This window comes from Pundamilia nyererei, unplaced genomic scaffold, assembly GCF_000239375.1.
Source record: "Pundamilia nyererei isolate P.nyererei 1_Seehausen unplaced genomic scaffold, PunNye1.0 scaffold00062, whole genome shotgun sequence".
NCBI classification, from domain to species: domain Eukaryota; kingdom Metazoa; phylum Chordata; class Actinopteri; order Cichliformes; family Cichlidae; genus Pundamilia; species Pundamilia nyererei.
The window spans coordinates 1,335,100-1,361,086 of record NW_005187463.1 but is presented as its reverse complement, the minus strand read 5'-3'; the positions used below and the strand labels follow the sequence as shown (position 1 = coordinate 1,361,086).

The window sequence follows — 25,987 nt, the reverse complement described above, 5'->3', positions numbered from 1 at the left end:
AAAGTGCTTTATGCAACATTCCTTCACTCATTCATACAAGCACCTTGTTTTTCTAAGCTTTAGTGCTTTCTATTTAATATTCACACACACTGACACTCCAATGCATCCTCCCCAACAATATTTGGCATGAAGACTGGAGCAGCCAGGGCATGCAACAACTGCTGTGGTACGAAAAAATAGTGAATTATTGATCTGTGTGGTGACAGGCCTAATCTGAATAAAAATGTAGTGAAGTGTACATTTTGTTTTCCTCAGGTAGTAATGTGTAGTAGCGTGACAGTTGTGCACTACCGCTGGAATGAGCTGGTGACGCTGATCGTGTTGGTAGTCTGGATCGAGCTATAAATGAAGTGACAATGTCACAGCTTTTCTTATTGATCTGGGCAAAACTGGCAGTTTTTTCAAGCCATGTTCAGTAGATTTGATTGGTGATTTCGACAGGCGGTTTTTCTGTCTCACTTACTCAGATCTCTCTCCACGTTCATTCAGATAAGGCCTCGGTGCTCTTAACCTGTTAGCAGTCGGACGTACCGCCCACGGTACATTGGATGGTTTAGGGGACTAATTGGACTGCTAAGGGGTTAACTGCTCAGAGGCATTACCAGAATAGTGGGGCTCTGGTATAGTATTTCTGTGATGCAGCAATACAAGAATGTTTGCATGAATATGGTCTAATTTTCTAAAGGGGAAAAAATTGCCCATAGGGTATATCTCCAGTGTACCGTTGCCACGTGTTTGCACATGTCACAGTGGGTTAAGATATGTGCAAAAAGTATACAGCATGTTTGAGAGTATGTGTATCTGCAGCTGGGTCTTTGAATAGCTGCTTTCAGCCTTGAAGCTTGCTCAAAAATTTGCCTTTCCAAAATCCCATTCGAGTTGCTGAGCGATATGCTTTGGTATCAAAAGTGAAAACTAATCTAGGAGCTGAAATTCTGTCTTCATTCACTGTCCTGACACTTTGCCTTTGCCTTACAAATGGCCCAAACAAGATGCAAACATGTAAATTGCCATCAGAGGAGATGGAGTGTCAACTTAAGTGTAAATGGCACAGATAGCGCAACTGTCAGATAGTAAAATGGAACCGGGTTGAGATCACCGTGAGCTATCTGTAATCAGAAATGGAAGAAAATTGCTTTGCTGTGCGAGGAGGATGCATGGAATGGGAAAGAAACTAAGGGAAAAATCCAGCCAGACTTACAGTCCCTTCCTAGGCTGAAGGGGATAATGATTTACCTGGGTGTCCTTCTCTCTCCATCTGTCTCCGTGCTTTCTGTCTCTATAATGCCATCATTCTTCATCTCCTTATCCCTCCTATCGCAGCTCTTCATTGTGGTCCCTGCTACAAGCTGTTTTCTGTTAGATGCATCACATAACATATTCTCCGCACATTTATTCTGTGCGAAGCTGACTGCTTTCACTCAAGAGCATCCCCCATCTGTTTTCTCCCTCAGCACCCCTGTCCCAGGGGGCTAAATGGCACCACAGTCAGAACACACACCAGCAATGGTCAGTTTCACTTCCTGACCACGCCGAAAGCAGCAACTAAATAAAACCACGCTAAAGCCATTCATTTTCTCTTATGTTTAAGGGGGGTGGTGGCGTGACCCCTTACCTGCAAACATGCATTTTATTTGAAGAACCCGAGGTGGTAATGTGGTTTCTATGGCAATGAAAATAGAGTCATCAAAAGCCCAACATTACAGGGTTGCTTTTTATGTAGTCAGCCAGCACTAAAAAGGGATGATAGAGGTTTGTAGTGGAGACAGAGAGACAGTGAGAGAGAGCGCACATGAAAATGGTGGATAGCAACAGATGTCCGCGTACGAGGCGGCCTCTGTAAATGCTCCACCTCTGCCATGATAAGAACCACACAGGCACACCTAAGCCTATTTACGCACTGAGACCTCTGTAGCCAGAGAGCGATACATTCTGTTGAGAGAGAGGCTGTTTGTATTGTGCTGCTTGCAGAGACTGGGTGTGCATCCCCCCTCTGTCGCGCCGTCTTTAAGCGTTAACAGTGCAGAACCTGTGGAGTCCTGGCCTCCTTCTCATCTATTGTTACAGGACAGAGAGAGAGAAAAAATGGCACGCTTTGGTTCAACGCGTCAACCTGCAAAGGAACGAGGTGTGGACCGGTGTAATGTATGCTCCCACTCAGTGTGCTGAACAGCGTGCCATCTCAGAGAGCTGAGATCAGAGCACGAGTGGGGTGCGCCTACGAGGGGCCGACGTGTTTCTTTCTGTGTGCCTAGTTTTGCCCTCATGTGGCTCTTTCATGTCCTCGCCTGTGACTATAAGCTTGTGTGTCTGTGTGCACGCACATGTGAGCAGGCTTCCATTGAGCATTCTGTAGTGTGTAACGATTGTAAGATGAGTCACCCCTCCAAGACAACACCTACCAACCATCCCTCTCTGTCTCTCTGTCTCCGTCTCTTACACACACACACACACATCTAAAAATGATGAGAGACATGGGGAGCAGAGTTTCAGGCTTGCTCATACATTCACATTCAGAGAGAGAGAGAGACGGAGAGAGAAAGCAGTCTCGTTGTAGCCTCTTTGCTTCACATTTTAAAGCAATTCCTCTCAGATTTATTTTTATTGATTACGGTTCACAGAAGGAACAGATTCTCTCACATTTATTTCAGGAGCAGGGTTTGTGGCTGGAATCTAATAGCTAAACGGGTTGGTGTGATGGTTGTGTCCGTGACCACACAGTCGGGTGATATTTATTCTTCTACTCCTATTTTCACATTTTTAGTTGGCAGTTACTGAAGCTACACAGCAAACAGTTGGTTTCTATATACATAATATGGTTAATTTGTTTCAATACATTATGAAAATATGACATGTTTTGTTAGTATATTATAGATACAGAACAAGCAAGTATATAAGAAATATATATAGCAGTATGTACGGAGGCTCAGGGTGTAGCTTGTTTAAGTCCAGAGGCCGACCGAGTGGACTTAACCATCTGCTGTAATCACATGGGAGGAAATGTTTGGGTTATTTTTTTGTATTAAACCTAGTTATTGTCCCTGTAGTTTCCCTTTTGGAGTTCAGTCAGTGGCTGAGCTGTCTCTCATTTGGGTTGGGTCAGTTTGTTATGTTTTAACGTTTTGTTGAGTGTTAATTTTGAGTACGGTTCTTGTTTTTAGTTGAACTCTTTTATGGGCCCACATTTTCTTAGAAATAGCTTATTTTGCTGAGTGTGTATTTCTTACATTATTTCTGTGTTTTTTTGGGTCTTTTTTGTTTTGATTTTTCGGTCGCAGCAGATGGATGCCCTTCGTTGAGCTCAGGTCTGCCTGAGGTTTTTCCTTCCCACTGTCGCCAAAGTGCTTGCTCATTGGGGGTCCTTTTGTTTTCTCTGTATTATTTTAGGGTCTTTACCTGACAATATAAAGTGTTTTGAGTTAACTTTTGTTGTTATTTGGTGCTATGTAGATAAAAGTGAAATGAATTATATAATAAAACCCACATTTTGGAAATGACACCTGTGCCTGCAGGTCCTTGGCTGCTTAGTCCCTGATAGTTGGACATTGCTGGCTGTTTGCTGTTTATATAGTGATAAGCTTAGGTCCCTCTTATCCCTCTTTGCTTCTCTTTACTGACAAACACGCAAAAAAAGGTTTTTCCTTGTTCCAGTTTCACCACAGTTGGGGTGGCTATGTGTGCAACTACAGTTAGTCTGCAAACCGTAAAACTGAAGCATCAATGGCGCCTCTCTTGGCATAAATCTATGTGTTTTCCAGCTAATTACATCCATTTCATGAACAAGGAGGTCTATTATGTTTGAGCAAATGAAACCTTAATTAACAAAACTGAATAAAAAAATAGTTCATTGCATTGATGATTTTCATCTGGCTCTGGCTAAAAAGTTTTTATGTTTTTGGGGGCTCCAAACATTTCTGCATGCTTCTGTGGTCTTACTTTAAGTTAAAGTGCCTCGTGCACGCTGGTGACACTACTGTGATTGCAAATAGACTTTCTGTGTGGAGTATGTGCTATTTGTGAGAGTGAATTATTTTTTTTTTTGTAATAATCACACAACCGTCCACATCTACCACCGTGTAAACTGTAGAGAAGGAAATATTTTGTGCAAAGGCCTGACAGACTTTGAATGCGTCACTTACTTTCTCGTGGCTGCGGTGCAGGAGGTAAAAGAGGTCGTTGATTAATCGCAGGGGTGGGCGGTTTAATCCCCGTCTCCTGCTGTCCACATATCAAATTGTCCTGTCCGCTGCTCCCAAACGTTGCATTGCAGCGGAGTGAGTGCAGACTGATGAGCGACAAATTTTCATACCTTGTGTCATGTGTACTGTGCATTCTAGACTGTGATTCATTCTCACAAACTGGCACACGAGCCTTTAGGAACAACGCGTCTTAAATCCCCGACTGTTGTAGTGGAGCTGCTCGGTAAACACCAGTCAGCTTGTGGTCAGATTGGGCCGCTACCAGTAGCCAAGTTAGCAGTATGAGAGCAAAATGAGGCATCACGCTCAGGAACTGTTGCTTGAATAAATAAAAGCTGCAGAGAGAGAAGGATTAGTGTAACTGCCCTATATTAAAAAGCAGTCTTCTCCCTGCTTTCACATTTGTCTGTATTGATTCATTCTGTTTGTAGCAGGCTTTGAGTATTCACATTTCTTTGTTCCACTTGGGGGCGGGGGGGATTTGGTGAATTATGAGCTTGTTCTCTGTTTGCAAGGTTGAACAGTGCACAAGGCTCGTTTATTCGATAGTCATGCTTTGAATATCTGCGCAGAACAGCGATTACAATAAGTTCTGTATAGGAATTTGAATAGCCTAAAGCTAAATACAACACTTCTAATCTCGGGCTCTGGAGAAATTAATGCTAATGAAACAATGCCCCCTTGATGTTCGAGGAGATAAATACAGCACCACTGATATGTGTGCGCATCAAACGACGGTGGGCTTCATCTTTTATTCCGAACAAGCGTCCTCATCAGCTCGTAATGCTTGTTGATTTGATGGATGCGTGCTTGATTCCACGTGATTTGATTGCTCGTTCCTCGCAGTGGGCCTCGTTAGAAACTGTTGAACATTCACCGGGCGAAGTGGCGATTACGAGCATGACCGTATCTCAAAGCTATGTGCTGAGTGACAGCCACAAGGTACCGGCCGAAACACTGATGACCCGCGTTAATGGTGCATGACCGTTTTCCTGACAAGTCCGGAGGTCATTCTGTCCTGCCTGCTGTCCTGTGTGTCTCCCTCTCTCTCTGTTATTCAGTATGTATGGGCAAGCCAGAGGTTTGATTTGCACACTCGCTGAGGTTCTGTTCCAACATTGGCACGGCCACTCAAGGATGATAAAATACAGTGCTTGGATGGGAGCTGTGAGCCGCGAGCCCGCGGGCTGTTCACTAGAGGATTTTAATTTTGTTTTTTTCTCTCAGCTCTTGCCTCTTTCCCAAATTGTTTGTGCATTCTTGCATTCACCAGTGTGATTACAGCTGGGAATGGGCAAAGCTGTACAGTGATATGTGAAATTCTGTGTGCCACTGGTCCAAATTTCTGTTACCATGATTAGTTACTCTTGTGATCCCCAAAAGGCATGAAGTTAAAAAAGAAACATCATTTTTTTTACAGTAAAACAAACAAACAAAAAAACAGATGTGTAGACAAATATAGCTTCCCAAAATGTGGTTCTGCTCTTTACATACAAAACACACAAAGCTCGCTAAACTGTGTCGCTCAATTAGAAATCACACCACTCTGTAAAAGACTGTGGGTTAAACCCTATTTCACCCCAGCCGCAAGGAAAGTTGACTTATTTTTCCCATTTTATAGCATTTAATGAACAAACACTTATGTGGACTTCATGAATATACCCAAAGAAGCTATCATTATCACTTTATTTTTTCTATTACTGGTTGTTCTCTATAAATGGCCTTTTCTTTGTGTCTACACAGGTTTGCACATTCTGAATCCATCCTCGAGCTGGTTCCTTGTTCATACATGCTGGAAAACTTAAAATCCACATGGCCTGTGCTCTTAAAATACTTTACTACTGTTTTCCCGCGAGTTAGATCAGAACTGACCAAAAAAAAAAGCAATCCCCTTCCTCTTGGCATAATCTGCAGGAGCTGGTTACTGTGGCATAATTAAAGTCAGTTTTAAAGGATGAAGAAAACAGCCTTCTTGGTTGTGTAACTGCTCTGATCCTTAAATAACTGATATTTTCCTGCGTGTGAGCCGGCTGTGGAGCTCCACAGCTGTATTTGTCCATTTGCATTGTTTGTGTTTATGTTTTTTGACAACGTTTGCTGCCCTTGGCTGGGCGATATTTAAAAAACAAAAGAAATAAAAGACCTTAAAAATTTCTCAGCAGCCTTCAGCTGTTAAATAGAGGATATAATAAATAATAATAGTGCACGTTGTGTTGTTCAGCATTATTCCCAATCCCCGGGATGAAACACGACACCGAGCTTATAAGGTCTCGCACATCAGCAGTGTACTTGTCCTAGTTATATTTTCTGGGCCTGATAACCTTGCATTGCGCTGTGCTGGATCGAGATTACGGATCAAGTTTAATTGAGTCTGGTAATCTGATTTTGGCACAGGGATGGAGGATCCTGGATTAAAGTTGTAACTACAACATAAACAGGGGATCAGGGGCCTCTTTAGCTGCAGAGGCTAGGGGACAATGGAGGCATGTTTAGATGTAACATGCCACTGCTAATCCAGCATAGGCTAAACTAAGCTGCCCTGTATGGTAATATAGTTGCCTGGCTGTAATGAATTGCACTGTCAGGGGAGGGAGGGGCTGGTCACATTGCCCTGCTGTACAGACACAGTAATAAAGTGGCCACAGTGCTGTGATGTAATATGATAGCAATAATGATAATAACTGGAGTTGAAGAATCACATTTGAAGCTCGCTGCTGCTGTCCCCAGATGACATCCCGCTATTGGCTTCTGCATGCAATGGTACAATAGGGAAGCACTGTTTAGAGCACGCTGCAAGCTACACCAATAGCCTATCAGTCATCATGACAGCCAGGTCAACAAGGGAATTGCAACTTCACAGCCTGCATCTGTTGCACAGGACAGGAAGATCTATACATAACGTAAATATAGAGCATGTAAAACTCAGGAGTAGTAGACTTTGGGAGGCAAGGACGATAGAAAATTCTCTTTACGGTGTTACTAATAAATGAGAAAATGCCAAGTGACAGAAAAATATGAAAAGAAGAGGTGAAAAACTTTATAGCCCTTGAGTCAATGCTCAGCACTGCATATTGTGCATTCACCCCACTGAAGTCATCTCTTCTGAATTGCTTCTGCAGTTTGCCCCCACACCACCCCAGGAGCATAAACACTGCTTCTAGAAGCCATATGAACAATTTGTTCTGGGCAGCCTGTAGTCTACCTCGCCATTTTTCTCTGGGCTGATCCATCTGCTGAAGGGAGCGTCTCCCTTCATCCTTCTTCCTTTCTTTCCCTCTATTTTCTGTCTCCGCGTGCTCTCTGGGCTGTAAGGTCTTTTTTAACCTTTATTTGTCCACTGGAGGTTTCTGCTGAGCATGCATGTTCCGTTGCAGCTCTGCCCTTCTTCACATTCATACCCCGCCGCTGTATAGTCTATGTTGCCCTATAAAAATGGCAGTTCCTCTACTGTTGGCACCTTGCTCAAGGGTACCTCTGTTGTAGTTGTTGAAGAAGGGCTGTTACTTCACTTTCAGTCAGGCTATTTCCTTCTGCCAGCCGCCTCCTTCTCCTTTAGGCAACCGTTGTCCTTCTTTAGCTTGTCTGTGAGCCGCCAGCTCTTCTGCATAATGCTTGCTTGTTTACTTTTTCTATTCCCGACTGTAACCAAACGTTAACTCTTGCACTGTCGCATAACAGGACAGATGTTTGTGATGGTTGTAATTGATTTGTAATTAATTTTGGAAAATTCTCTGAGAAATGGTGTTGCTAGTGTCTGATTTTTCCTGTAGGGCTGGAGAGTATTGAACATTTTCATAGTAATATTTCAGCATTCTTCGAATATCTCGTTTAAGCATTTGATCCATTGAATATCTGAAAATACAAACACCCATTTGGCACAGTAAGTCTGCTTACTTTGGCAGTCTTAGAAACATTTTTATTTTGGTGTTTTTGATTGTGATTAATGAAGGATCAGAATTGCTGCAGATTAATTTACTGTATATCATCTAACTACATTGTTGTTTCTGCTCTCGTTAATGTATTATCAATATGATTGCTCTCTTGGCAGTCATCACCAAAACGAAATGCCTTCTACGTATTAGGAATCTGACTTAAGATGCCCTGTGTGCAAATGCTATGTCTGCTGGTTAAGCTGTGTAGACCTTTGTTCAGCTTTGGAAGCACCTGATCTTAAGCTCCTCTGTCAACAGCGCAGCTTGGCGATGTTAGTCTGTCTTAGTTTAGCTGGCTGCTGGGAAAGGTACATTCTGCTGTTAGCAGGGCTTTGAGGCTAATAATCAATATCCAATTTGCATAACTAATACTGTTTCTAAATGTGTTTCAAGTATCTTCACGTATGCTGCTGGAAGAAATGAGCAAATTAAGCAGGTTCTAAAATTGCTTGATTATTGACGTGGTGTTAATGGACAAATGTGCCACAATGGCAAAAGCTTGAAAAGATGGTGAAACTCTTTATAATGGCATGCTGTAAATGATTTGAAAATACACTAAAGGTAATGTTAAGTTGCAAGTCAGTTGATGTTTTTTAGCTATTAGACCTCTGTGTTTATTTACACTGATCACTTCATATCAGATACACGTGGAGGTACACTGGTTGTATTCTATAAGGGTTATATGTTATGTCCTATCCTATTTCCCTACAGACAGGGTCTGCTGGGATTTCATCCTGTTTGAAGGGGGTCTTTCCTTTCTGCTGTCACCAAGTGCTTGCTCTAAAAAGGGACCTTTGATTATTGGGGTTTTCTTTGTATTATTTTGGGTCTTTTCATACATTTTAAAGTGCTTTGAGGTGACTGTCTTTGTGATTTGGTGATATACTAATATAATTGAATTGAATATGTCCATCTGGGCCCAAGATGTTGGCAGCAGATCAACTGGGAAGTCAACCATGATGGAACCTTGCTGTATCAAGATTGTTATTATGCAAAGAAAGTGGGATGTTGAAGCTTAACACTTTGAGCTTTTTCTGTGTTTTTTTACTGTTCCTGGACATGGACATGTCTTGTGGTCAGTGGGGATATTTCTTCACTGAAAAGTGGAATTGCCATTAGAGTCTCGGGGGGGGGGGGGGACTTTAGATTAGGTCCTGTGTAACATACACAATGAATGAATACCAGAACACAAGGTTCTCCAGCAGAACATTTCATTGTAATAGACACAATCATTGTTACACACATCACCTGTTTTTATGTTTAACTCATTCTCCCATAAAAACGGCATTCAACAACCTCCTCGTATCTGTTGTGATACGTTTTGGCACCTCGCTATGTATCAATAAAGAAGTGAATATGTTCCAGGTTTTGCTAAGTGTAGCTGCATAGAGAGCATCACTAACTTCAGATCCACATCCAGTCATTTTGTTCTATAACAAATATGACAGGCCTGGCTTTCGAGAGATAAAAAGAGTACTAGAATACGGTACTGTATGATCAGTGTGTTACTCAAATACGTAATGGCAACATGCATATCATCTTGTGAATTTTGTGGGGGGAAACAGCTCAGTAGCTGTTTATTTAGTGGTTTGAGAAATGGTTAAAGGCTCAGGAGGTAAGAGACTGACATGAGCCAATAGTATAAGCCAAATGATGATGATGATGATGATAATGGCTCCCATGAGACTGTTTGACTTCCACCTAAAGCCTTTTAACAGGAGCTGCCCTTACTGTGACATGTGATGATTAGCATCACGTGTGTGTGGGCAGGTTTTTTCCAGTTTTTCCCAAATGCAGACTGATTTCAAAGAGAAATGTTGTTGTTTTTTTAATTTTCTTTTAAGTTGAAATGATGTTTGCATGGGGTTCATTTTCATGATCTAAACTCATATGAAGCGCTGTTTGCTTTTTAAGTACATAAATCAGCTTACTGAATTGGCGGCTCCATTTCAGGAGGATTTCGGATGCTTCGGGCCATGATTCTTTTCAGCACCATCAATTCATTGAGCTGTAATTAACACCAGTTTTGTCCTTCCATGACATCGCTTAAAGACGTCATTCAAACTTAATAATTCCATGAAAATCTGTAACTACCAAATTATGTGAACAAATTGGAAAGCGTTCTTCGTGTTGTATTTTCACCCATAAAGGCCACTTCCTCTCTGTTCTTTCTTTGCTCTGTATGTCTTTGCTCAGGTCTGATGGCAGACTTTCCTCCAGCTCTCCTTCCATGCCTGCATCTTGTCATTACTGTCCAAGCTCCAAGCTCCAAAGCCATATATGTCAAAGTCAGATCAGTTGTCACACTGTTGTGTCTTCCACTGCTTTTCAGAGTTCTTTAAAAATGTCATGTTTTTTGTCATTGTCGCTCATAAACCTGCAGAGAGTCATCACCTGACTTTCAAGTTACAGTTAAGCTACAGCTCTATAGTGGAGTCTATAGAGGCAGGCAACTGCTTTTAGTGAAAACCTCCCATAAACCCACTACATGCATAGCACCAGATGGAGCAAGTTAGCTCCTAGCTAGTTAACATAGTGAGACATCTGTCAGCTGAAGAGATTTCTATTTCTATTTCTATTTTAACTCAGGTGTCTCCCTGAGTCCAAGGGCATGCTGACATCTTTTCTGGCATAATTGTGGTATAATTCACCATGATAATGTTCTTTGTGATTTTCAAACTAAATATAGTCCTTGATTACAGAGAGATGATGTCCATTTAGCAGATTAAAATGATCACCCACCGCTTCTTTTAGCCATTGCCAATAAAGCTATGTGGAGCTACTGCCCAAAAAGGTTATAGCTGTACCAATAGATGGTTTATTCAACCACCTGCCAAGTATTTTTGGAAAGTGATTGGAAAGTTTTATTAAACTTTTGTTCACGGTCTTCGTTAGAAAGACACCGAGAATTATCTTACAACATTTGAATGGTTGCTACACTGATGGTGTAATAAGTTAAATTCTGCAACGCTGCGCCGCTTTCTCCTCTTATGTTCCATGTCTTGTGGGTCTTTAATATGACTGTAACAATAACAGGAAGATGGCTCACCCTGTCATCACCCGTTATCTAATGTTTTGAAGGCATGACGTTTTTCCAAACAGTTTACGTGGAAGATTTCTCAGATCGTTACGTGCAACAAATAGTCTGGTGTGTCAAAGTTGTTGCATCGTGCTGAGATGCATCACCTCTAGCAGTCCTTCTGTGGGTGCACGGATGTCTCCCTGGTAGTCATAGTGATCATTGCCAGGGCCACATTTGATGATTTCACCATGGATCTCAAACATCAGATTCTGTGTCAGGCTGACCAAACTGTCATGCTGACTATGATCATTGGTTGCTTGGACCACAGCACACATAGAAACCATCAGTGGAAAAGCTTGCAATGTCCAAACTGATGCCACCAAGAGTATGCTGGTTATTTACTTTGGCATGTGGTGTTGTGCGCCATCAATACATTCCCCATGGTCAGACTATCAATGCTAATTTCTACTGTAATATAAAATCGCACATCATTGCTGCTCACTGCCTTCCCATCCACCAGATACAGGTGTTACTTCATCATCTTCCCTAAGATATAATAATTCAAGCTAAAAGATTGCTGTTTTGGAATATAACTAATATGCAGGTGGTCAGGAGAAGACCGAGAGAGATCCAACATAGCTGAAATGCTGGAAGCATTGTTTGCAGATCAGTGACTGCCTTGAAGAGAATTCATTTTGTTGTTGTTTTTTATAGGCGCAGTGGCACCTTGTAGCTGAAAAGAAAACACATTTAAAGGTTACATTGCAATTTGAAGCTTGAACAGATGACTTTCAGTCTTTCCCTTTGCCTCCTTAAACACACATGAAAAGCTTTATTAGATTGATCGATTGAGCCGCGTCTATCGCATCTTCTCCTGTTTTACATCTCTCTAACATCCTGTTCTGCAAACCTTTCATTTTAACTCTGGCCACTGCATTACAGCTGTGTTTAAAAAATGCTTCTTGCTGGTCGAGACCCCACAGAGGCCCCAACAGGCTCATCTGCGTCTAGACAACCAGGGAGAGAGAGAGGGAATATCCCACTTGGCTACTCATAGAGACAATGATGCAGTCAGACAGCGTGTCTGTGGATCACTCTCGCAGACACAACCTCACATTGAGCCGGCGGGTTATGGAGATAAGGTGTGCTTTATTTAGCAACGTCAAGATGATGGAGCCTAAATCATGACGCCACCGCTGGCTCCACACCTGCCCGTGGCACAAAGCGAGGGCAGTCCAGCGCACGAGAGTCGAGTGGGCCGACTTTAAAGCTGTCTCTTTTATCTGTGCACAGCAGATCCGAACCGTTCACATGCAGCGATAAAATGGAAGCATTAAAAATGCGTCTGAAGTCTGGGAATTTTTTGTCGCCATGTGTGCCGCAAATACGGAAGAAGTTTGTCTTGCAGATTGTAAAACATTATGTAAATAAATTTCCGAGCAAATCGACTGTGATGTTGATAAGGGCTTAATGAATGTGTGATAGCATTACCGTCTTTTAGAAACACAAAAAATGACTTCTTTTTTCCCTCTTTCCTTTTTTTTCTGTTTGCCTGGCTCCTATCCATTTTTGTTTGGGTTTTCTTTTTATGTTGGCAGACAAGGAAGCTTATGCTATTGTTGCATTCAGTTGCTCCGGCTAAGTGACAGCTAAATGTCTGAAATGCAAAATGTAAATGCAGGAGGAAGAATGTTCCCTCGACAGGGTTGTTACTCTTTTATGCTGATTTGGACCGCATTCTAACTCAAAGACATTTCCTTGACATTCATTTATATTTTGGCTGCATATCTCGTCAGCGCAGCATACTATGCTTATGCATATAGAGAGCTCATCATGCTGTGACTGTGCAGGCCTGGCTCTTGTTCTTGATAGTTTCTTTTTTTCTTTTTGGATACTGTGTTTATGATGACTTTTTGTCTGATCCCCATTATTTTCCTCTGTCTCTCCTTTTTTTCTGCCTCAGGATCTGAAGAAGGTGCTGTCTTTCCCCCCATACCCTGGGGAGTTTTTGCACCCGGTCGTGTATGCCTGCACAGCGGTCATGTTGCTCTGCCTCTTCGCCTCCATCATCACGTACATAGTGCACCACAGGTATGAAGAAAATCTCCACCTTGATTTTGTTTAAGTATGCATTTGGGCTTTAATCTCTCCCTGCACGTCTTGCCTCGATTTCTAAAATTGCAGCCATTAATTTCACTTCATCATCTGGACATTCAGGCAGACGCTTATATAATCTCCTTATTTCCCGCCCTTTTACCTTCATGCTTGTTTTTGACTCTTCTGTCACAGATCCTGAGCTGACTGTGGTGTGAGTCAGATGCTTTAGGCTGGCATAAAGTATTGCAGCCTGTCTGACTAAGAGGATATAAAAACATATACACAAATGTGTGTATGTGTAGCTGTGTTTTAGACAGCTACAGCAGAGATATATGCGTCTAATGGATTTCTAAGGAGTACTTTTACCAGCTTTGTTCTTTTTATTCGGCATGGAGATGAGGGCAAAAAAATAAAAAAGTGGACCCTGTGGCTCTTGTGGTTTTGTACAGTGGCATCTGTCTGCTCATCTTAGTTTCATCTGCTGTGAATGCTGTTATTAAAGCAGGAGGGAGCTTGACTGGCGTATTGTTTCAGCACAGCAATTCATCATCTGTTGTTCTTGTAGAGCATCACTCATTTTATCATATCCTTGGCATTAATGTGGTATTATTGTAATAGCTTTCCATCTATTTTCATATAAAGGAACTAAGAAATATCTCAAATGTCACATTTTCAAAAAATATTGTTTTATAACACAGTTATCTGGTATATTCACAGTAAGATTTTTATTTTCGTTGTGTTTTTTTCTGTGGGTGGGGTCTCTGTTCTTACGGAGACTGAACTGAATTTATTAAACTATACGAAGGCGCAGAGGCTTTCGCAGTTTACATCCATCTGTGACACCTGGGATGGAGACAGGGTGGGTCCTTCTGCAGTCAGACAGTGATGACAGCATCTGGGGCTCCAAACAGCAGCATCACTTGCTGTCGTCTGGCACTGCAGTATTGACGTTTGAAGGAAAAATTGGAAATCGCCATAGAGGCAGGAGACTGAGATGTTGTGGTTTCGAGTGAAATGAAAAAAACAATTCCCAGATACTGGTGTGCATTTTGTAGTTTTTCCACAAAATGGAATTAGAGACAAAAAGAATCAATTCAAATTCATTTGAATTTCTCTTTGTGGTGTATAGTTAAGGATTGGATTTTTAAACCTGTATTTTGATTTTTGATTATTTAAGCTACCAGGGATCTACCAGGGGTCTTGTTTTTGGCATTTATCTCAGGGCTGGTTTTAGGTTCTCCATCACTTCATCAGGGATCAAAAATGAGCATAGGACTTTATGAGAGGCCCAGTAACTATGTTGTCAGGGGCACCTTGGCCCACAAGGTAAATTGGTCCTGGGTGAGGGGTCAGACTAAGTGTAATTCAAAATAGTCCTATGAAGACAACATCTTGGCACATATCAACATTGCCTGGTGAATGAATGTTTTGGCACTACCCCGAAGCAAGGGCTGGGAAAGGACTCTGCACATAATAAGCCACATGGGTCCAACCTGCTGTAGGCTCACCACTCGCAGGAAGCGTAGCAGCAATCTGGGATACAGTTACATGCAAAGGCAGAGACCGTGATAAGACCAGGAGAGACCATTCATTAGAAGGTCAGAAAGGAGCTGCGGTTCCTCTGCATCGAAAAGAGCTGAGGTGGTTCAGCACCTCACTGGGATGCCCAAGTGGTACCCAAGAGGCATATCCAACTGGGCACATGCAACTGTGAGGAAACACCAGGGAAGACCCAGGAAATGCTGGAGAAATTATGCATTGCAGCTGGCTAGGGATCACCCTCATATTCCCCCAAGAAGAGCTGGAGGAGATAACCAGGGAGACACAGGCCTGTGCATCACTGCTTACTTTGCTTCCTCCCCAACATTGAAATGCAGCAGAAAATTGGTTGGAACTGCTGTTCCAATAAGGATGGTAGAGCATCATCGGGATTAAACGATAGTTTAGAGATGTTGTGTTTACATCGATAACACAGCTATGATAATCCCAATAAACTGAACAAAGCCAAGTAGACAGACATTCATTCATCAGAGAGTGCTTTTCGGAGCAAGAATGCAGAAATTCCAGATTAAACTAGAGTGAGAACAAGCCCATATTTAAGATATGATGCCAGAGCTTTTGTGGTGTCTGTCACACACAGGAGAGGGTTAGAGGGCTTTTCTTTCAACAGTGCTCACATTAACAAACTCCAACACCTCCTCCTCCTCCACACCTCCCTCCAGGCTCTCCCTAGTACTAAAACACATCTCTGTTTAGTAACACTTTACTTGTGTAGTATCACTCCAGCTGACTGACAGTATCCAAGCTGTGAAGCGTTGGGACCGTGTTAAATGGGCAGAATAGAATAGAGGCTGTCCAAAGGCACCGTGTGCAGTGGGCACGTTGAATCTGTCACATTCTCACTTCAGCTTACTAACACATACACACATGCATAAATATAGCAATACAGTGTGTGCTTTAGTTCTTTCTCTGCTGGCAAGATAATAAGACAGAATATGTGATTAAGAGTGCATGTGATGTATGATGTATGAGCCAAGGAAGAACATAGTGGTGGGTATCACGTCTTTGAACCCCAAATCCTTTGAGTCCAATTGATGAAATTTGAGTCAAAAGTGTTTACAGTCATGACTCAGTGAATATTCGAAAACACTGATATCATGCTGTTAGAGTCAGAGGAATACTTCAGTAATTTCCAGTTTATACAGTAACCATCCAGTTTATCTCTATAAACAGATATCTGCATATGAATTTGCATAATATGCATTTGTATCGAGACTTCTTTTGACCCAAAAGCTTTCTGCTTTCAGGTCCGCTCGTCTGCTTGTAGTCTTATCATATTTGAGCAGGCTTTGGTAAAGAGTCTGTGTGGAGCTGAAACAGGGATTTCATATTCCAATGCAATCTCAAAAGCGTCATTTAGGAGCATAGATGATGGGTCTCCATTCAGCACAATCACAAGCCCTACCTGATTTAAATTTGGCTAATCTTCCCTTCAAGATCGGTCCTTGTGCATCTCAACTGATGCCGGTGTGAAAGCTGTTTTTTTTTCTTTGTTTTTTCTTTGTTTTTCAGAATGCTTGTGTGTGCAGTCTGCGATTTCACCATAGACCTCAGACTTACAACTCAGGCCTCAAGGATCTCATTAGCATTGTTTCCAGCTGGAGCAAGCAGTAAGAAAACTTTAAACCAGCTGCAACCCAGTGGTGAAGCTCACTAGTGAATTGAGTAGTGCACTCAGTAGATAAAAATATACATATTTTCTAAAGTTGATGGACACCAAAAGTGAATCACAAATATTGCACTCTGGACTCACATTTGTCAGGAAAATTAGTCCAAATGAATTCTTTTGTTCCTCCAAGTGTGCTGGATGTGCAAATACACAACTGCTTGCTTATATATCCTCTACAAATACATACATACACATTGCCAAAAGTATTCGCTCATCTGCCTACACATGCATATGAACAGAATGACATTGCATTTTTAATCCATAGGGTTTAATATAGGCCAGACAATCCCTTAAAGCTATAACAGCTTCAACTCTTCTGGGAAGGATTTTCACAAGGTTTAGGAGTGTTTATGGGAATTCTTGACCATTATTCCAAAAGCAGGCAGCACGGTGGCACGGTGGTTAGCACTGTTGCCGCACAGCAAAAAGGTCCTGAGTTCAATTCCACCATCAGGCCGGGGTCTTTCTGTGTGGAGTTTGCATGTTCTCCCCGTGTTTGCGTGGGTTCCCTCCGGGTACTCCGGCTTCCTCCCACCATCCAAAAACATGCAGCTTGTGGGGATAGGTTAATTGGAAAATCCAAATTGCCATTAGGTGTGAATGTGAGCGCGAATGGTTGTCTGTCCCTGTGTGTTGGCCCTGCGACAGACTGGCGACCTGTCCAGGGTGTACCCTGCCTCTCGCCCTATGACAGCTGGGAAAGGCTCCAGCGCCCCCCGTGACCCTGAAAAGGAGAAGCGGAAGCAAATGGATGGATGGATATTCCAGAAGCACATTCATGAGGTCAGATGCTGACAGATGAGGAGGACTGGCTCTCTGCTCTAATTCATCCCAAAGGTGTTCTGTTGGGTTGAGATGAAGACTCTGTTCAAGCCAGTCAGGTTCTGCCACACTAAACTTGCTCATCCATGTCTTTATCCACCTTGCGCTGTGCACTGGTGCAAAGTCATGTTGGAACAGAAAGGAACCATCCCCAAACTGGTCCTACAAAGTTGACTGCATATGTTGTCCAAAATGTCGTGGTATGCTGAAATATTAAGTTCCTTTGACTAGAACTAAGAGGCTGACCACAACTCCCGAAAAGCAACCCCACACAATAACCCTCCTCAACAAAATTTACATTTGGCACAGTGCGGTCCTGGCAACTGCCAAAGTCAGAATCATCCATCTGATCACCAGACGGAGAAACGTGCTTCATCACTCCGAGTATGGTGGTGGCATTCTTTAAATGACTGCATTTGATACTTTCCATTGTGCTTGGTGATATAAGGCTTGGATGCAGCTGCTAGGCTATTCTATGGAGCTTTCTATGCATTATTCTTGAGCTAATCTGAAGGCCACATGAAGTTTGAAGGTCTGTAGCATTTGATTCCGCAAAAAGCTGGCAACATCTGAACATTATGCACCTGAGCAGGTGGTCTACCACTTCATGGCTGAATGGCTGTTGTTGCCAATCACTTTCATAACTTTATTATAATACCATTACCAGTTAACTGTGGAATATTCAGTAGTGAGGAACGACTCGCTGTACTCCTTGCATAGGTGGCATCTTATCAAGGTACCATGCTGGAGTTCACTGACCTCCTGAGAGCGATCCATTCTTTCACAGCAGCTGTCTGCATGCCTAAGTGTTTGAGTTTATACACCTGTGGCCACGGATGTAACTTGGCTAGGGGAGTGAATACTTGTGGTAGTGTAGTGTATGTCATATGTTACTGTTTCTGTGAGTCTTATTATAATATAATATGGTGGGCCACAGTTCATTGCACTGAACACAAATTATATTATTTTCATATATGAAATAGATTTCAACCATATACCCCAATGCCTTTGCCACGTTTCCTCTTTTTCCTCCATCATAATTAACATGCATTTCCATGCAGCGGGTACCATCTAACTGTGTAACGGTGCTGCAGCCTATAGTTTATGGAGCTTCAGCAGCATATTTGGAATGTGTCTGCCACCAATAAAAAGACTTGGCTCAAACTACTCATTGCATAATGTGTCATATTACACTGTCCATAGCTTTATTGTCCCTTACATTTGGCTGAGGACCGGACACAGGGTGAGAGAGCAGATGCAAAGTCAGGACAGTTTTATTCCCCCTTCACACTGGGAGATTGGGACATGGAGGGTTGCCAGGTTAATGTACTTGACCCAGTGAAAGCCCAGAGCAGAGCCTATGAAAACCTCCTTCAAGGGAGGCCTGAAGCCGGCCTGATTTATGGCCTCTTTGCTGGAAGGAGTTCAGTACCTGGACCGCAGGAGAGGCATCGACAACGGTAGCTTTAATTCTCCCTCCCCTCACACAGAGCAGTGAAGCCCGGCCCCAGAAACACCTCATGGCTCACTGCTGAGCCACTGCTTCATCTACAGTTGGCTCACGTGCAGCTGGGGCTCTGCTCCTCCATTTTGGGGAGTGGAGATTTCCAGCACATGGTTATATAATTTCAAATGGTGACAGTGACTGTAAGGTTGAAGAGGCTGGAGCCGATGTAGGAAAGTAATTAAAAGAATAGATGGTCTAGTAATTCACACAGTCCAACTAATGTGTTGGTAATGTCTGACCTATTCAGCTTATTTTCAGCGGGGTGAAAAGCGATGGTTTGGGTTAACATAAATGTGCTGCTGCACAGAGCGTGGCTGCTACCATATTTCACAAACAGATGCAGGGCTTAGATGAAAAATGTAAAAACTTCAACTGGCCAGACCAACTGGAGGCAATCTCCTTTTATTTCATCATCAAATCAGCTGATTGATTCTCTTTTGTGTACATATGCTGCATGTATTGTACGCGAGAAGGTGGTGGAAAAAAGCTGTGTGGAAAGAATGTACATTGAATTCTTGTAAAAGAATCTGCAAATATCCCTTTGCCTGAGGTCCATCATTCTAAAATAAGCATTATGCATTTTGTAGCAAGGAATTAAATCATTCGTATCTTTTGATGACACAATATTCTGTCTTTCACTTTGTACATGCAGAGATCTTCTTTTTGAAAGGGCCGTTTTTGTTTTTTGGGTTTGTTTTTTTTAATGCACTTTCCTTTTTTTTATTGTCACAAGACTTCAAACAGCATTGCTGTAAATAGCATTCTTCTAAAAGTTCAATCAGAATGAACTTAAAAGTAGCTGAACTGCTTTTTGCTGTGTAGCAAATACTTGTAAAAATGTGATTTTTGCAGTTCATTCTGCTTTTAGCAAACAGTATTGATATAGTCAATGCAAAGAGATATATGTATTTTTTTGCACTTCAATACTGAGTCTTCTTATAAAATAATATAATAGGGACATCATTTAATTCTTTTTTTTGATAGCACAAATGTCAAATATTTGAACATAGTTACATGATTATCTTTGGCTTTGTGTTATGGTGATCTCTATCAACAGATATCTTGCATATGAATATGCAGAGTATGTAGGCAAGATTTCTGGAATTTGAAGCTTTCCAGTTTCCATTTTTACTCCGCTTGTAGTCCATGTTCAGTTTCAGGAGGCTTTGGCTACATGTGTCTACATAAACAGTCTGAATGTCTTACAAGTATGAGCTTTTTATTAGCGTTAAAAGACTGATGAAGTACTGTTGTCACCCTGGCAGGCGCGTAGGCGATGTGGATATCTAAGTTTGCAAATGCGATAACTCCAGAACGAAGCGACGTAGGAGTTTCATTTTGGATACCATTGGTGTATCTACTTGGAGGCTGAGAGGTGCCACTGGCCACTGCCAGTATTTTTAGAGATGTATTTGCATTTGTAAACAGTGACTTTCTGGATAAACCAAGGCCCCAAAATATTGACTGTTGCAGGCTAAGTCAGCACAGTAGTTAATGGGTTTCCAGATTAATGTTACCTGGAAGCAACTATTGTTGTGATTTGGTGCTATATAAGTGAATAGCATTTAACTGAGTTGCATTTTTTCTAGTGTACCCTTGCAATACCCTTTCTCATTGAGAATGAATGGTGCTGTGGTGCCACAACTGATCTTATGTGTATGGTTGATAATGATTGGCTGGGATAGTGCTTCCCAAGTTCTTCAAGAGAAATCTGGTAAAATTCTATGCTCCTCCATCTGAATGTGGAACTGTCTTCAGACAGGAATACAAATAGCTCACAATGTTTCTGCTAATAGATTTATTTTTTTTAATAAAAATTTAAATATCTGCTACTCAGCAGGTGTATTGGTAGTGAAGTATATAAAACTTTGTTTATACTACTCGGTTTCTATGGACAGCACTACCAGGTTTTACTGTTAATATATATGGTAGGAGATAAATGATAAAGAAAACTGATGCTGACCTTTGTAAATAATACTGAAAGTAACACAATTTCAACCAAATTTACAAAAGGTAATCCACAAAACTCTTCACAGTATGATATTTATCACTATTTATCGACTAATTTTTTTTCCCTTGAACCTTTTTTTTGGCAGTGCAATCCGCATCAGTCGGAAGGGATGGCATATGCTGCTCAACTTCTGTTTCCACACAGCGCTGACCTTCGCTGTGTTTGCTGGCGGCATCAATCGAATCAAATACCCCATCATCTGTCAAGCAGTAAGTGCATTCCCTTTTCATTCGTCCCACTCTCAAAGCTTTTCAAAAAATTGATTGTGAATGTCTATTCAGGTGTCAGCAACCAGGCCACTGGGTGCAGTATGTGGATGTACAATAACCCCGCTTTGTGTGTCTTTCATGCTTCAGCTGCATGTATGGTCTGGTCACTCTTTTAGTAAAGTGGTGGCCTAGTGAGTGCGGATGATTCAGGCCTTCCCATCATAACTGCACTCAGTAGCAGGCTCTCTATTGTCTATCTTTGTCTCTTTCTTTTTGCCCAGGGGTTAGTGGTGGGCATTGTGCCACAAACATTGTGGATGTTTTAGAAATTGTTAGCATATAAAAGATTTTCTGGTCAATAGCATTTTGTACAAACATGCTTTTCTATGGAAATTTCAATGTTGCATTTACCACATCGCTTTTCATTAAAGGCACCCTGTCTGTGTACTTGAGATGCAACATGATTGTTGTGGATTGCGTGTCTGTCTTCATAAATAACTGTAAAAGCAGTTTCAAAGGATTTTTAAATTACTTAATGAAATAAGCTCCAGGATTTTTACGTGTTTGAATAGTATTTGTATTTGCTTGATGAAACACTTGTTTGCTATGTTGCGCTCCTATCTGTGACAAGGCAGTAATGTGTTAAGTTTGTGTATGATGGTTTATGGTTCATGATTTGTGTTTTTCTCAACCTAACATCTGCGCAGATTTTGTTTTTTTGCCGAGCTTGTGGGTTACTGTAAAAAATATTGAATGCATTATGGTCCCTGGATAAATTGAGGGCCCCTGCATGCTTAAAGTGTTTTCACTCCTCTGAGGCATTGGGAATCTTATAGTATAGGCATTCTTTAATTTGGTATATGGCGTGCTTTTTAGATGAGTCCTGAAGCTCACATCATTGAAAGTGTTTTAGATTTAGAGTTCAGTCACTGCTCATGAGCTCGGGTCTTGCATGTCCCTGCCTGCAGGTACTGTAGCCCTTTTTATCCTCTACAGCCTTGATGAGGGTTGCATAGATTTAGGTAAATCATATGTGGTTAGCTGGACCAAAGACGGTGAGGCAGTTGAATGACAATGGAGACCATCACAGCAATCACTGAGCCTAGCTATAGATAGAGAAACAGGCCCTGGATAGCAGTGACTGCATTTTCATATTGAAATACTTGCATACAAATCTAAATAACACTTTCTACACTCTGGTACTCTACTTGAACTTAGAGTGTAGCTGTTTTTGACAGAGTTTGTAACTTGAAAACAGAAAAAATACCTGAATAAAATCACATCAAAAATGAAACTATAAAGCTAATACAGTACTGTGCAAAGTTCTTGAGCCACGCCTCGTTTCTTTATATTTTGCTATGAAAAAAGGGAAATAGGGGTAAAGAGACATGCAGTTTGTGAAAGAGTTTGTGAAATTGTAATGTGCTTTAAAGTCAATATTTAGTATGACCACCTTTGTTCTTCGCACAACTTGATCTCACTTGGGCAAGTTTTCTTGTAATTTCTTTGGATAGATTGCAGGAATAGTTCTGCAGGCTTCTCGAAAGAAAGACAAAACCATCTGTCATGATCGGTTGGGGGTGAGGGGAAGGAGACGGGACAAAAGACACACTGTGGAAGAAAGCCAGAGCTTAGTACTAACTAATGATTAAATGCAAAGTGGTGTTTAAACACATCAAGAATGAAGAAGAGTGAGGGAAAAAGAAACCCTCAGTGCTCAATGGGAAGCCCCCAGTAACCAAGCCTTAATTCAACAAAATTAAGGGAGGATTCAGGGTCATCTAACTAAACAGTTTATCAAAAAGGAAAGTTTTGAACCTAATCTTAAAAGTAGAGAGGGTGTCTGTCCCCTGAATCCAAACTGGGAGCTGGTTTCGCAAATAGCTGAAGGCTCTGCCTGGCATTCTACTTTTACTTTATCATTTCTGTGTCATGCTGAAAAATAAAGCCATTACTAATTAGATGTTTTCCAGATGGTTTTGCGTGGTGGATCCACATATCGCCACACTTCCCTGTGTTCAGAATTCCATTAGTTTTGATGAGATCCCAGACAGCACTGGCTAAAATGCAGCCAAAACAATGACAAAGCCTCCACCATGTTTTAGAGATGGCTGTAGACACTCACTGTTGTTCACTGGCCTCCTCCATACATCACTTTGTTTTTTTCGGATGGTCTCTTTAGGGATCGCCACAGTGGATCATCTGCCTCCATCTCACCCTGTTCTAACATCCTTCTGTTATACCAACCCCCTGCATGTCCTCCTTCTCTATATTGGCAAATCTTCTTTTTTCTTCCTGCCTCGCAGCTCCATATTAAACACTCTTTGTCCAATATATCAAACATCCCCCTCTCTAACTTTTACAGAAGCCCATGAAAAATATTAAATTAAAATGTCAACATATGTGAATTTGTAAAGCTGGAAAAATCAAAGAGGCTTCTGACATAATTGCTGTGTTATTGAACTGTGTCTCTGATGTTTGCGATAGTTGACAGCGTCAGAAAGAATGAAAGTGAGAATAAAAAACAATATGTCTCTCCTTTAACTTTTTTACATGGTTAGAATACCATATGGTCCCTGTGGATTTCCTATCCATTTGATTGATAGCTTGACCGACCTCAGTAGTGAGCATGAAACATCAGCTGGAGCAGAGCATCTCCCACTGTCAGTTCACCTCAGCAGGGGGGCATTTACTGTATGTAGCCACAAAGAGATTGATGTACACCTCTTTTCTACTTCTCACTCACAGTTTAGACTGTCTTCAGTCACTACTTGTTTGGATCAGTTGGCCTCCGATGCTCCATTTTTTGTGTGCGCTATCACACATTTGGGACTCAACTCCTTCTTCTGCTGTCACAAGCACTTTAGGTGGCCTCCTATTCCATAGTGTAACAACTCTACCTCTGCTGAAATATAGCCAGCTTTTCTTGAGTTGTCTAGCAGAAGGCTCGCTGACAGGCATGTCTTAAAAAAAGTCACCACTTGTGTCACAGCCGTCAAGTCTTCCCGTACGATGGTAACTGACACAAAATGGCTGGTATTTGTCCCTTTACTCTTAGAGAAATGGTGAAAGGGACACAAGAGTAGCTTAACTAGTTTTTGTCTAGTGAAGCACATCAAATCATTTTTGATTACTTGACATAAAAAAACACCCACAGGGATAAGAAATTCAAATCTTCTATCGTTTATTTTACGAATAAGGTCCAATTTAGATCAAGTTCAGAACTATTTGCACTGCTCAGATGCATAGTGGTTTAAAATTTGAGAAGAGAAGTGATGTAATGATGTACCCTTTGCAGATCTTAATGAACAGAGAATGTGGTTATCTTCTTCTAATGCTTATGAAGGCAAAGTTATATTTTCAAATAATACACAATTAGATTTTTAGCATGTAGCATAGCCTAGTGTTGAAGGTTATCCATGCAGCAATGTAAGAACAAAGACATCTCTTAACAGAAGAACATGGTGGTCCTCACAGAAACATCACTATAAGAATTCAACTGTTATCTTTCGTTTCTGTGCCATTTACTCCTCATTTTCTTAAAAGCTGGATGAAATTTAGTTTTTGTACCACTGAGTGTATAGGTGCCTGGGAGACATTGACTTTTCAGCATTCAGTACAAGCTTCAGAGGAGAGAAGAATGAATGATGTTCAATCATATTGAGGAATGTGTCATCTGCATAAAAAATCATCTAAACTTAGTATGAGCTGCATATTGTTCTATATGATTTTGAGTTGTGGCATTGTAAACAAGCACTTTGGCTGGTGTGTCCATGTTTTGAGTTTTTCACTCGATTAGATACCCAAGCATTTTAAAATGTACTAAATTAAGCGTTTGTTGCAATAATCTGTTGCCTCTAAATGTTTTTTTCTCTTTTTTTTAGGTTTGTCCTTGAATTGTACATCAGTGTTTAATGTTTTGAAAGGACAAGAAATAATGTTATTATTTTCAAAAACCTATTTCTTGTTAGAAAAAGGTTGTTATTTGAATTCTACTTATGCAGCCACACACAATCTCCTGCTTTCCCACAATATCAGTGCAGAGTTTTCTGATGGAGCCGTGTAATTTAGCTGACCTTGCCGCTGGTTTTTAACGTACTTACCTTTCATTCATTTATTCAACTTTGTCCTGGGGCCTTTGAATACTTTTTGATGCTCCTCCTTTACCTAATCACTGCTAGCAAAATCACTCTTGGCAGATTTGGGAAGGAGCCCAGATTGTCTTCAATTCCACTGGGATCGAGGCAGGCCCCACCAGACACAATTTGGGATAATTACAGGAATGCTTGAGGAGATGTGTGATCTCCCGATGCATATACACAGTCAGATTCACACACGGATACACGCATTGCCTGCTAAATTCACTGTACCCCCCGATCACCCCGCCAACCTCCTTACGCACACACTTACCCCCCTTTCCCTTCCCAGGAGGAAAAATAAGTACATGCTCTCGCTCCAAACTAAGCAACTTCAAGGGGCTCTGAGTCTAGATTTGGCAGTTCTCGCAAGACTTCAAGCACGCACTCCCCACCCAGTCTTCACCCATCCCCCCTCCAACCCCCCCCCCCCTCCTTTTCCTTCCACACCTGCATCCCATACTCGTCTGCCTGTTCTTCTATCTGTATGCCAGTCTTCAGTCGTGCACCGCTACTCCACCCACTGTGGCACTGTCGCTATGCAGCATCCAATGTCTTTACAGCTTCAAAGTCAAAGTCATCTCTAATCTCAATTTCTATCTTTTCTTCAAACAAGGCTTGCTTTATCATTGATTTGAGCAACACCCTAGCTGTCACACTACATTTTCTGCTTGCCCGGGCTAAGCAGGAGAACGACATACAGTATACCACTGTTTCCAGTCGACTTACCTCATGTTACCTCAGACCATCAAAATTTGGATTACACATCGCAGATGATTGTTCACTGAGTGTGACCGGCGTTAAATAACCTATTAATTTAGAA

The 25,987-nt window shown here is 41.6% G+C and overlaps 1 protein-coding gene across 1 annotated transcript in view; it reads left to right on the top strand.

Moving 5' to 3' along the window:
• Positions 1 to 25,987, top strand: part of adgra1b (adhesion G protein-coupled receptor A1b) — a 182,464-nt gene that overhangs the window by 139,624 nt on the left and 16,853 nt on the right. Inside the window, exons 15-16 of the mRNA XM_005735107.2 lie at positions 13,117 to 13,244; positions 20,905 to 21,028. Of these exons, the coding sequence (XP_005735164.1) occupies positions 13,117 to 13,244; positions 20,905 to 21,028 (252 nt within the window). The remainder of the gene's footprint in view (positions 1 to 13,116; positions 13,245 to 20,904; positions 21,029 to 25,987) is intronic.